Source organism: Mauremys reevesii, linkage group 10, assembly GCF_016161935.1.
Source record: "Mauremys reevesii isolate NIE-2019 linkage group 10, ASM1616193v1, whole genome shotgun sequence".
Classification (NCBI taxonomy): Eukaryota; Metazoa; Chordata; order Testudines; family Geoemydidae; genus Mauremys; species Mauremys reevesii.
Window position 1 is genome coordinate 80716618 of NC_052632.1, and position 12173 is coordinate 80728790.

The following is a 12173-nucleotide window of genomic DNA, read 5'->3' on the forward strand; positions in this document are numbered from 1 at the left end:
CAGAATCTCAGAGCACAGTACACAGAATCCTGTCCTGGGAAAGCTGCTCTCAAGGAGTTTGCTGTATCGAGTTCTCCTTTTCAGATCCCATGGCTAATAAATCAAAACTCTCTCTCCCCATCCACACCAGTTGCTTCCATCCCATCTCAGCGAACAAGAGGTGGAGCAGACCTGTCACTCAGCTACAGGGAGCAAGAGCAAGGAGTCAGTCCCGTTTGGCGAAGTTCAGGCCATTGTAATGATACTTCTCTGTTAAGTTCCTCACGGTCTCATCGCCAGTGGATTGCTGGAGCGTGGCGGGCAGGTAAATGAACAGATAGATCAACCCGAGAAGGAGCAGCGCAATCACCAGCGGCACTCCCCAATCCGTGATGAACCAAGTCTCATGGCAGCGAGCCTGGAACATAGGAGCAGAAGTTCGTGCCGCATTCTATTGTTCCTTGGACAAAAGAAGAGCCACGGGCATCTTTGGTTTCTCTCTCTGCCGGCTCTTCACGCCCCTCTGTTAAAAGCCGAAAGGCAGCTGTTTCCCCTCCTTTAATCCGATTAAAGCAAACAATCTCACTCCAGCATTTGCTCCCGTGGATTCCCAGGGAGAGAGCGGAAACTGGCAAACATCAGACAGGTGGTGGGAGAACAAAATGCATCAGAGTTGCCCATTCTCCCTTTCTGCTGTTCTCAAGAGGGAAGAAAAAACCGAGACGTCATGTGGAGAAAATGGGGGATGTGTGACACTTCAATAGATTCCTGGAAAGAGATGGCTCAGTGATGCAGAAAGGGAGTAAGACCCACCATCAACAAAAAAGAGGGGGGTTATATCAAAAAAATCATCACTAAGCCCCTTAGATACATAAGGGATTTGGAACGACAGGACATTTCAGCAGAATTAACCTGGGAGGAGCTTTGCAAAATGATTTCTTGAATGAAAGAGAGAGATAAGAGATAACGTAGTACAAGTCCTTTCCACGGGCCGTCAGCTCCTGCATTCGTTCGGTGCTTTAGAAAATCTTTATTGCTCAATTTCAGCCATTCCCTCCACCTGTCTGTAAATCACAAGTACTGCTGCTATGTATGGTTTGCGGTTTTTTAAAATTATTATTATTAAAATGATCAAAGTTGACAGCACAGGAAGCACACCAGCATGTAAATTTCACCCAACTTCTATAATTAATTCAAATATTTAAATTAGCCTTCTTGAGCCATTTTCTGTCCCTGTGAAATCCTGGTCCATGCTCCCAGGGGAGTTCTGCGCAATGCCAAATGAAAGGGATTTTAGCTGGGGGTCAGAGCAGAGGACCTAGGTTCTATCCCTGGTTCTGCCAGTGACCCACTTTGTGACCGTGGGCAAATCATTTAACCTTGCTGTGCCTCAATTTCCCCACCTGTAAAATGGGAATAACATTTTCCTACCTCATTGGGGGTGTGAGGCTTAATTAACACACTATATAAACAAAAATGCGTTAATTGGATTTTTTTAGTACTTCTTATCAGAGCATCTGAAAGCGATTTCCAGAGCATGTGTGTTACTTCCATTTTACACAGAGCTGGCTACAGGGACTTGATCCCACCACAGATCAGTCAGTGGCAGAACTGGGAATAGATAAGACCAGAAGGGACCACTGTGATCATCCAGTCTGACCTCTAAATGACACAAGTCATAGGATTCCCAGAATTAATTCTTGTTTGAAATATAACACCTTCTACTGATGTGCTTATAACCAGCTATGAAAAGCTACTCATATCTGTTAGATGCTTATAACATCTACCAATTGTTTTATAAATGGAATCCATATAAAGTCTGATAAAAAAATGTGAACGTAGCCAAGTAGGATCAGCACGAACAGGGTTCTTCTCTGCTAAATTCAGCTTACAAACTGCAGCCAGCATTCTAGAAAAGGCTAAGAGACTTCTAGCGTGTACCAAACTGTGCATCTCAGAGAGCAGATGTATTTAATTTTAATCTGTCGCTGTGCTTCCCATTTTCGGCCACGACTGGAAGCAGAAATATGATATATGTTGGATACATGTTGGTAGCCTGGCTGAAAAGCTCTAGAAGGTAGGGTTGAGCAGATGAACTAGAACTTGTCAAAGTTTTCCAAAATTCAATTTTTCAATGGGGGAGGGGGGGAAAATGAAGAAAAACTTTTGCAAAAAGCTTTTGCATTTGGCAACCAGTCCTAACCTGAACCTTTGGTTCTCCTGAACCTTCCAAGGTTTGCCACCATTTATTTGCATTCCTTTGCTTTGAAATGGCAAGTTTTTTGGGAGACTAGACAGGACTCGTAATAGACTATCACTTCTTCATCATTAAGCATTACCTTGACTTTAGCAAAGCTTTTGATACGGTCTCCCACAGTATTCTTGCCAGCAAGTTAAAAAAGTATGGATTGGATGAATGGACTATAAGGTGGATAGAAAGCTGGCTAGATCGTCAGGCTCAACGGGTAGTGATCAATGGCTCCATGTCTAGTTGGCAGCCGGTATCAAGCGGAGTGCCCCAGTGGTCGGTCCTGGGGCCGGTTTTGTTCAACACCTTCATTAATGATCTGGATGACGGGATGGATTGCACCCTCAGCAGGTTTGCGGATCACACTAAGCTGGGGGGAGAGGTAGATAGGCTGGAGGGCAGGGATAGGGTCTAGAGTGACCTAGACAAATTAGAGGATTGGGCCAAAATAAATCTGATGGGGTTCAACAAGGACAAGTGTAGAATCCTGCACTTAGGATGGAAGAATCCCATGCACTGCTACAGGCTGGGACCGACTGGCTAAGCAGCAGTTCTGCAGAAAAGGACCTGGGGATTACAGTGGATGAGAAGCTGGATATGAGTCAACAGTGTGCCCTTGTTGCCAAGAAGGCTAACGGCGTATTGGGTTGCATTAAGAAGCATTGCCAGCAGGTCTAGGGAATTGATTATTCCCCTCTATCTGGCACCGGTGAGGCCACATCTGGAGTATTGCATCCAGTTTTGGGTCCCCCAGCACAGGAAGGATGTGGACAAATTAGAGGGAGTCCAGTGGAGGGCAATGAAAACGATTAGGGGGCTGGGCCACATGACTCTTGAGGAGAGGCTGAGGGAACTGGGCTTATTTAATCTGCAGAAAAGAAGAGTGAGGGGGGATTTGATAGCAGCCTTCAACTACCTGAAGGGGGATTCCAAAGACGATGGAACTCGGCAGTGGCAGATGACAGAACAAGAAGCAACGGTCTCAAGTTGCAGTGGGGGGGATGGGGGGGAGTTAGGTTCGATATTAGGAAACTAGTATCAGAGGGGTAGCCGTGTTAGTCTGGTTCTGTAGAAGCAGCAAAGAATCCTGTGGCACCTTATAGACTAACAGACGTTTTGCAGCATGAGCTTTCGTGGGTGAATACCCACTTCTTCGGATGCAAGCAGTCACCCACTGCTTGCATCCGAAGAAGTGGGTATTCACCCACGAAAGCTCATGCTGCAAAACGTCTGTTAGTCTATAAGGTGCCACAGGATTCTTTGCTGCTTCTATTAGGAAACTGTTTTACTAGGAGGGTGGTGAAGCACTGGAATGGGTTCCCTAGGGAGGTGGTGGAATCTCCTTCCTTAGACATTTTTAAAGCCCAGCTTGACAAAGCCCTGGTTGGGATGATTTAGTTGGGGATTGGTCCTGCTTTGAGCAAGGGGTTGGACTAGATACCTCCTGAGGCCCCTTCCAACCCTGATATTCTGTGGTGATGAATCTTGGTCATGTGCTGCTAAGACAATGACTGCCTTATGGGCAAGGGTAGCAGAATCGGATTTTGCTTTGGCTGCAATTTCGATGGATAATATCGGGTTGTATTTTTAAGCATGTTTTTATTTTTTTTATCAATTTTCGTTTTTATCAGTTATGTGAAATTTTGGATTTTATCAATTTGAATCTTCACGGTTGTGGGACATTAAAGGGGTGATGGTGGAAATCAGGCAATCATTTAAAGACAGTAGATGTTGACAGCGGGACTGCAGGGGGCTCCCTGCATGGCCAAGGGGCCTGAGATACCTGACACAAGGTGTGGGGAAGGCTGAGGTCTGGCCCAGCAGAGCAGAGCTCCTCCGGGCAGGCCTAGAACCACAACAAGAAGGACGAGCTCCTGGCTGCGGGAGAGACCGCTCTGCTGCCAGACAGTTCCTGAAGTGAGTGGGTGGGTTTGCAGGGGGCTCCCTGCATGGCCAAGGCCGGGGTACCGGATCCCTGCAGGTGCTGCGTGCAGGGGAGGCTGCCCTCACAGACTACCATTGATGTGTGTGTGTCAGGTGAAATCGACATTTACCAATGACTAACGGTTTCTAGCGAATCCTGTCCAGCCTACGCAGTTTTTTTTGTACAGCTTGATAAAGGAATTAAAAGTTTTCAGACCCACACCTTTCCCAGTGACCATATTCTTCCCATGGGGCTTATATCAACATCTGCTCTGATTTGCCCATCATAATGCAAGCAATTCCTTCTTACTGCGGTTAAAAACCAGTGATGTCTAACAAATGACAACCAGAATGGAATATCCACTCTGGACAGTGAGATGACACCCATTAACCATCTGCTAACCAAAGTGGGGTTTCTGTTTACAGGGATTAGATACAAGCAGCTGTTCACACCCTCCCGCCTATTAAAGAGTTAACTGCAAAGCATCAGCCGCCAGATTTAGAAGCCTGCTGTAAAGCAGAGAGGGCATGACCCCGAAATACCCATGAAAGAACCTTCTACAGAAATGAGAAAAAAAAAAAAGCCAGCGACAAGACAGATTGGAGAAAGTTAAGGAGGATAAAACAAAGTCTGATTAGCAAGTGGGAGGGAAGTGAGGGGGTGGAAGAGCATGAGTATTGTGGGGGCAGGGTTGTGTTTAAAGTCACCAGGCAGAGAAACGAATGTGATATTTTCGCCAGTTTGCCGTCTGCTCCTAACCTCTGAAATACCTGCTTTTCCCAAAGACTGCAGCCAGGAGCGAGAGCTTAGCCCAGTCCTAGAGCTTTTTTGCATTGATGACATAACCAAGCAGCTCTGGGATGTCCTCTGTCACTGTTCTGACTCTGGCAATTTTTGTTCTGAATCTTGAGAGGACATTGCCGAGCATTTTCAAAGCTGGAAACGGTTTGTATTGTAGACAGAGAGAGGGAAGGCAGCACAAGAAAGATCCAAGCGCTCGCTGATTGCGGAAATGTCCAAGGCTGTAAATAGTGAAGGCTCTTGAGTCTGATTAGCTGCATTTTCCTGGGGGAGCTTTGAAACTTTTGGATGATCTAATGCAGCTTCCGTGCTAAAACAGGGCAATCGTTTGGACCAACTCTGAGGACAACGCATTCAACTGAAATGTTATTAAAAATGAACTGCCAGATTGGCTCAGAGAATCTAGTCAGTATTTTGTCTGCACCCAGTATAGTGTCTAGCACCAGCTGCTTCTGAGGAAGGTTTCTTTCACAGTTATGGCATAAGCTTCCCCCACGGAAACGTGACCTCCAGTAGTCAGAAGGCTGCCTTATGCCCTCAAACGTGAAAAATAAACAAGAATTTATTTTTCACAGCTGCTATTCTCACTCTGGGTATTTCTATTGCCACTGAAATGTCTAATACCACGTTGAATCCCGCCAAGATCTTTCGCCTCACCAATCGCTTGTGGCAATGAGTACCACGGGCTAATTGCATGTGAGAGAAGAACTATTTCCTTTTATCCCTTTCGAATCTGCTGCCTTTCCATTTCACCTAACGACCCCGGGCGATCGCAATCAAGTGCGTGTGTCACAAATGCCTTTTATCGCACGCGATTGCTCAACGCATACTCACGGCTCCAGTTTGTAGACATACTGCCCCTCGGGAGTGCGCTGCTGGTGGTAGGTCAGGTTATAGGCCAGCATTGTACTGATCAGGTCAGCCAGCTGCTGCTTCTCCTTGAGACTGTACAGCTGCGTGTTCACCTGTAAAGAAATAACCCAAACTGAGAGCCCTTCACACAAGAGCTAGCGACCTGTCACTCGAAGGTACCTATCTGGCCCCCACCACTAAAGTATCTGAGCACCTCTAATCGTCAGAGCAGCATTATCCTCACCAGAGACCTGGGAAAACGGAGGCAGGGAGAGGCTAAGTGACTTACCCAAGGTCACACAGGAAGTCTGTGAAACAGCAGGGCCTGGAACCCTGGTTTCCTACACTCACAACTGCCGTCTCACTCATGCCTGCTCTGTATGTAAACACCTCTCACAGCTTCACAGAGGGACAACAGAGAGGGTCCCAGGTCAGTCAAACCCCTTTGTGAGCTAGGCTTCAATTAGGCAGCAGTTTGCCAGATTATACATGCTAAAGAAAGACCCTCCCCCTCCTCCTCTTCCATCATGACCCCCAGCCAGGGGGGATTTCAGCAGGACCACAGAAGCGGCGGTGAAACGGGGGGCGTCTCACTCAGCGCAGAGCAGGTGCAGGTAACCTGCGGCACCAGAGCACTAACGCAGAACACGCCAGGGTTTGCCATGGACACCCCCACCGGCTGGCACAAAGGGATCAGCCATGCGGGAGGGCTTGAGAAAGCCCAGCCCCACGGCTGGGTCTGGGATTCCGTTTCAGCAGCCTGCTTCTCCCCCTTCCAGCCTGCCTGCTCCCCTCCGGCCAACAGAGCCTGCATTTCCCCCCGGTTCCTGAAGGAGCACGGCCCAGTCTCACTTGCCATCGAGGGCTGCACTGCTCTAGGAATGGGGCTCAGTTTGAGCTTGCCCCTGCTGGCGGAGAATCTTCCCTAGGCAAACACAGAGAGGCTGACCTGAGCCCACTACCTGTAAGCAACTGCAGCGCCACTGAATTCAGCGGAGGACTGAATGTGGCTCCTATCGCCTAGTTCCTGCAGCTGGACTCTCCGGGACCAGGCACCAGGGCTCCCATTCAGGGCCTTCCCCTTTGCAATTAGCTGCCTGTTGCATGATGAAGAGCAGGACACACGCCTACTTTGCAGCAGTCGGGGAAAGAGGGAGGAAGAGACCGAATTCCTGTTTGCTTCGACCCAGTGACAATGAGGCTGGGAAAACCTGGCTGGGAGAGGTTTGCGTGGGGATTAGAAGCCACACTCGGTCCATCCACTGCAGGACTGGCAGGCTGTTCCCCAGACTCATTTGTGGCCACTAAGGGACAATCCACGTCCCTTTGGTACTTCAGTGCCCCACCCGCCATTAATGGTAACTGGTGGCCTCAGCACCTTTAATGCATTAAGCCTCACACCTCTCCTTTGAACAGAGTGGGGCTCTGATTCTCATTTTACAGATGGGGAAGCGAGGCCCAGAGAGACTAAGTGATTTGCCCAAGGAGACACAGGAAGTTTGTGGCAGAGCCAGGAATTGAACCTGGCTCTCCAGTGTGCCAACCTAACCCCCTATCCAGTAGACCACTCCCCTCCTTCTTCCTCTGGGTGAATGGTCGAAGCCAGCCATCAGACATGCAAAGGGCAGAACGCGCCAGCACTTTACAGGGAGCCAGCCTTGGCGCTGCTAACTCTGGGTCGCAGCGAGCATCCCTGGGAGCTAACAACTCTTGACTTCAGGTGCTCTGTCCACAGGATGATCCTAGTCTGGTGTAGCTGGGAGTGAGGAGCCCCCCAGAAAGGGGAAGATCTGCTCAACAAGAGAGCATAAAGGAACAACCTCCAACTCGCAGGACTGGGCCTTCTGTCACTGCTTGTATTTCAACCACGCAAAGAGCACGGCATCCTAGCAATGCCAGTTACAAGCCCTTCACCGAACAACTCAGCCTTAGCTTCCCGACCGTGGGGGATGCATCTGGAACACAGGTGAGGTTAACCGAGGGACGAGCGTAATTAATCCGTAAAACCTTTAAACATAAAAACAACATGAAGTAGATTTTTTCCCCTGATACAAGGAGGACAGTTAATACCCAGGAAGATTAAAGCAGTGAGAGCGGAGGGGAAGAGTTTCCTATTAGGGACACAACGTACTTGATGAAGCGGGGAGCCTTCTCAGCAGGCCAAAAGGAAAATCCACCAGGACATCTAACTGAGTGCCCAGGTAACTCAAACCAGCAACCCCTGTACAAAACAAGAGCTGCTGAATGGAGACGCGCCATCCAGGGAGAAAGCGGCCTGCACTCCTCAGCGACTGCAATGTCCATGTGGGTTGGAGTGAGAGACGCCGAACAGGGTTGTGTCACTTTCCCCCTGGCTGGTAGGGACAGAGCCCCTTGCTCTCCGGTGCCAGTGCAAAAGAGCAGCATTTGCTGACCCAAGTCAGACCCAGCCTCCGCAGACACTAGGGCCTGTAAGGGGGATCGGAGAGGAAAGCACTAGTGTGCCAGAATCAACAGGGGGTACTTTGATCCCGTCCTAACACAACAGCGTGTTCTCTGGCTGCACTCACAGACCAAATCTTGCCTTGTACCCCGCTTCTGCTCCAGCCATCTCTGTTCTCTCTGCTGGTACAAGAGCTCTTCCTTCAGCTCTGGCTACCTGTCTCCCCCCTCACTGGCCAGCTGCCTGTACCTCTGCTCCCTTCCCAGCGTTGCGGGCCTGATTGCTTCGATCTGACCTCCACAGACACCCTAATTCTTTAGGCACCAGGGACTTACCAGGACTGTTTATGTCCCACCTACAGAAGTGGGAACTGACACCCAAGTGCATAAGAACTGACATGTGCGTGAACACCCCTCTCCCCAAGGGGCTGATTACCAGAGGTGCCAAGTTCTTGCAGCTCCTTCTGACTTCAGCAGTAGGCACTCAGCACTACCCCACAGCCCCCAAATGTCCAGCATCGGGACTGGGATGTCCTATCACAGCAGCCCCGCTTTAAAGCTAACCCAAAGTTTGGGGCACTAGGCTCTGGGGTGGCGGGCCCAGCCCATTTCTAGTCTCTGCAATTCATACCCCATCCCCGTCTGCTGCTCGGAATTATTCAGAGCATTCTGGGACCCAGTTTGTGCGAGGGACACTTTCCCGCTGCCCATGGACAAGCACAGAGCACTTGCCACCAGCGTGGAGACACGGGCAGACACTGCCCTGCCAGGGGTCACTCACCGGCCTGAGCTTTGGGGAGATGATGTCTAAGAGCAGACAGAGTGCCTCCAGGATGAGAGACTGCGGCCCCGCGCGGCTCCGAGAGCTGGGCGCGATCCCCGATATCATGGACGCCACGAGATTCTGCATCTGGTTCAGTTTGGTCAGAGCCTGGTTTAAGACGGAGCAGGAAACCTGTGAGCCACTGTGTTTTCGCAAACACACTTACGTAGAATCATAGAATATCAGGGCTGGAAGGGACCTCAGGAGGTATCTAGTCCAATCCCTGCTCAAAGCAGGACCAATCCCCAGACAGATTTTTACCCCAGTTCCCTAAATGGCCCCCTCAAGGATTGAACTCACAACCCTGGGTTTAGCAGGCCAATGCTCAAACCACTGAGCTATCCCTCCCCCCCTACATCCAAAGGCAAATCACTTAGGAACCCAGGAGTCCAAGTCACGCTCCCCTGCTCCAACGGCTGCTTCCTTCCAGCAACACAGCTGTAACCATCTCACCTACAGACAGGAAGCCAATAACCCTCCCTCGTAGGCTCCAAAGCACCGGCCGGGCCCGTTAGTCCTCAGGACTTGCCTCGTACTGGCTGTTGGGATAGGCTAGTCTGGGGATGCTGGAAGCAGCAAAGAGCAGATGAAAAGCAACAGGGAGGAAGGGCAGGTATCTCATCAGCTGGAAGTTCTGGTGGTGCATCACGGTGCTGCTGACTATGTCGGAGAAGCCCAGCCACTCCAGAGCCAGACACACCGCGCTGAAACTGGAATCCTTTAACTTCATGTTCAGGAAGTTGTCGTACAGGCCCTGGAAGGAACAGAGCAGAGCGAGGGTTACATATTGATCCTGACTAGACAGCCTGTCACCTTCACAGCTGGGAGTCACGGTTTCAAGCTTCCCACGAATATGTAGTTCAATGGCTGCGTATCAACCTCCTGCACTATTCCATTCTGCAGCCTCTGGCTTGGTCTTATTTTAGAGTGGTCAGCTGGCAACAGATGTGGTCCTATAGACTAAAACTGTGTGACCTCCCTGGTGCGATGCCAGCTGTAGCTGGTGTTAGCCAGATCTCTGCCTCATAATCTGGGTGGAAAATATCCTGGGTGGGTGGAGGCAACAGCACCTGGCTTTCCTGCTGAAACTGCTGTACCTGCGTGAGCTTCTCCTGCTCCCCAGAAGAGGTGGTGAGGTGCAGGATGTGATGGAACCTTTGGGTGGATGCGTTCAGACCAGCTCTTCCCCCCGATATGTTTAACAGGTCAGCATCACCTCCCAGGAGGATCTGATTTGGCAAGGAAGGGTCCATTCCAATCCTCTGTCTGAGGAGAGACAAAGGAACAAAGGAGGGAGCGTGGGTGAATAATAAACCCCATCCTCCCTGAAGAAAGGGTGGTGAGGTCCAAAGACAAAGAGATTAGCAGAGCACGCTCAGGCTGCTCAGAATGGCTTTAGCATCGCCCTCCATCCAAGTTACAACCAACACTGGAGACGGCACAAGAGAACACAAGAATACGAGGTACCCAAGAGCTGCTTAAATGAAGCCCTCCGTGCCGCAGGATATGAATTATGGCCTATGCATTGTAATGGAGATTTCAGATTTCTCCATTGCAAATAAATGCACATAGCTACCCGTTTCCGCAGCCTTAGTGGTACCTGAAACCCCCTCCTCCCGCGTACTAAACAAACGAGAGTCTGTTTCCTGTGCTACCCTGCTCTCTCCATGGTGGAGACATAACCAGCACTTCCTTTACCTCTGAACCTTTGGAAGCTGGAAGATCTCCTGCCAGATGGAGAAGAGCCCCTTGTTCTGGTCCTTCAAGCCAATCTTCATTGTCTGCACCATCCTCATGCTGAGCTCTTTCTTGCCTCGGCCATGAAGGAACTGGAAACACAACCAAGAAGTCTGATTATAGGCAATGCCATGAAGAACGTGAGGGAGGGTCCCTGCTGAAGAGGAAGGCAATTAGGGGCAAGGCAGAAAGGGGCTTTTAGTGGCATTTGACCATTCATCCTTCCAAGCTTGTGCTGATAAAAATGGCAGTTAATGGCACCCGAATCTGATTTCGCATACTCTGTCGACAGGGTGATGCTAAGCTGTGATCCCAGAAAGGGGGAAATCTGCTTAACAGGAGAGCTTAAAGAAATTAAGTGGATGGACATTTCAAAGGCCCAGTGATGGGGTACAGAGCTTTTCCTCTAAACTGCCAGCTGGAACCCAGCCCCGTGTCGAGAGCCACAGAGTCTATACCACCCACGGGCCTGTGGGAAGTGCCAGCTCTGCCGTACCTGCAAGGTGTTTATACACGAGCGGATGTCATTCTCTGTCTTCTCGCACAGCACCGTGAGCGCCCCTGTATCTGCCTTCATGCCCTGCTTGACGGCAATCTACAGGAAAGGGAGTTAGTGCGTTAGCTCCCGTGTGATACAGGCCTCACAGAATAATCCGGGCAGAAGGGCGCTTTGAGTGTATACCGACCTCGTACAGTCTCTGCACCAGCCGGGAGGGGGCAGTCTGAGGAAAATTTAAGAGGAACGCTTGCTGTCTCAGCTGCCTCAGAGAGGGGACATACCTGCCAAAGGGGAACACAGAGGCCTTTAAGGATAACTCGTACGGAGGGGGGAAACCAACCAAAATAATGAGCCTATAGCTACAGGACAGGCCTAACTCCTTTCTTCAGTGGAAGTCTGGTCCATAGGGAGCTCTCTCTTGCAGACCCTAGCACACATTTACACCTACTGGGTAGGTGAGGGTTTGTAACGCACACAAACAGAGGACTTTGTGATTTAAGAAAGGCTACTAAGAATGAGTTTTAAAAGGCGCCTTCTCTGGGGAGGTTTGATAAGTCACTACGTTGCCTTGGGAATGCTGTGCTGGGCAGATGCTGCTCACGAGAACGTGGTGGGACCAGAAATGTGCCAGCATCTCTCCCGACCAGTGCTACAATTGTAATTTAGTTGGAGGAGAAAGAAACAGTTGAATGATGAGAGCGAGAGAGAAGGGGGGGAATTGCTTTCACATCATGAATCACACTGTCTTCACCATAGGTCCCCAAAGTGTGGGGTGCATCCCCCAAAGGGGGCACAGAGGAACATCCTGGGGTGCGTGGCAGGGCCTGGGCCAGCCCCCATGGGGGCGGGGAGAGAGCGCCGCCCAGCCTCTCCCCGCCCCCAGCTCTGC

The 12173-nt window shown here is 50.2% G+C and overlaps 1 protein-coding gene across 2 annotated transcripts in view; it reads right to left on the bottom strand.

Moving 5' to 3' along the window:
* The window catches only part of CHTF18 (chromosome transmission fidelity factor 18), a 40408-nt gene that overhangs the window by 17320 nt on the left and 10915 nt on the right, over positions 1-12173 (bottom strand). For both annotated transcript variants that reach the window (XM_039492938.1, XM_039492937.1), the window contains exons 12-18: positions 11472-11565; positions 11282-11380; positions 10747-10877; positions 10146-10314; positions 9578-9802; positions 9007-9156; positions 5787-5917 (exon numbers count right to left, since the gene is read on the bottom strand). In XM_039492938.1, the coding sequence (XP_039348872.1) occupies positions 5787-5917; positions 9007-9156; positions 9578-9802; positions 10146-10314; positions 10747-10877; positions 11282-11380; positions 11472-11565 (999 nt within the window). The remainder of the gene's footprint in view (positions 1-5786; positions 5918-9006; positions 9157-9577; positions 9803-10145; positions 10315-10746; positions 10878-11281; positions 11381-11471; positions 11566-12173) is intronic.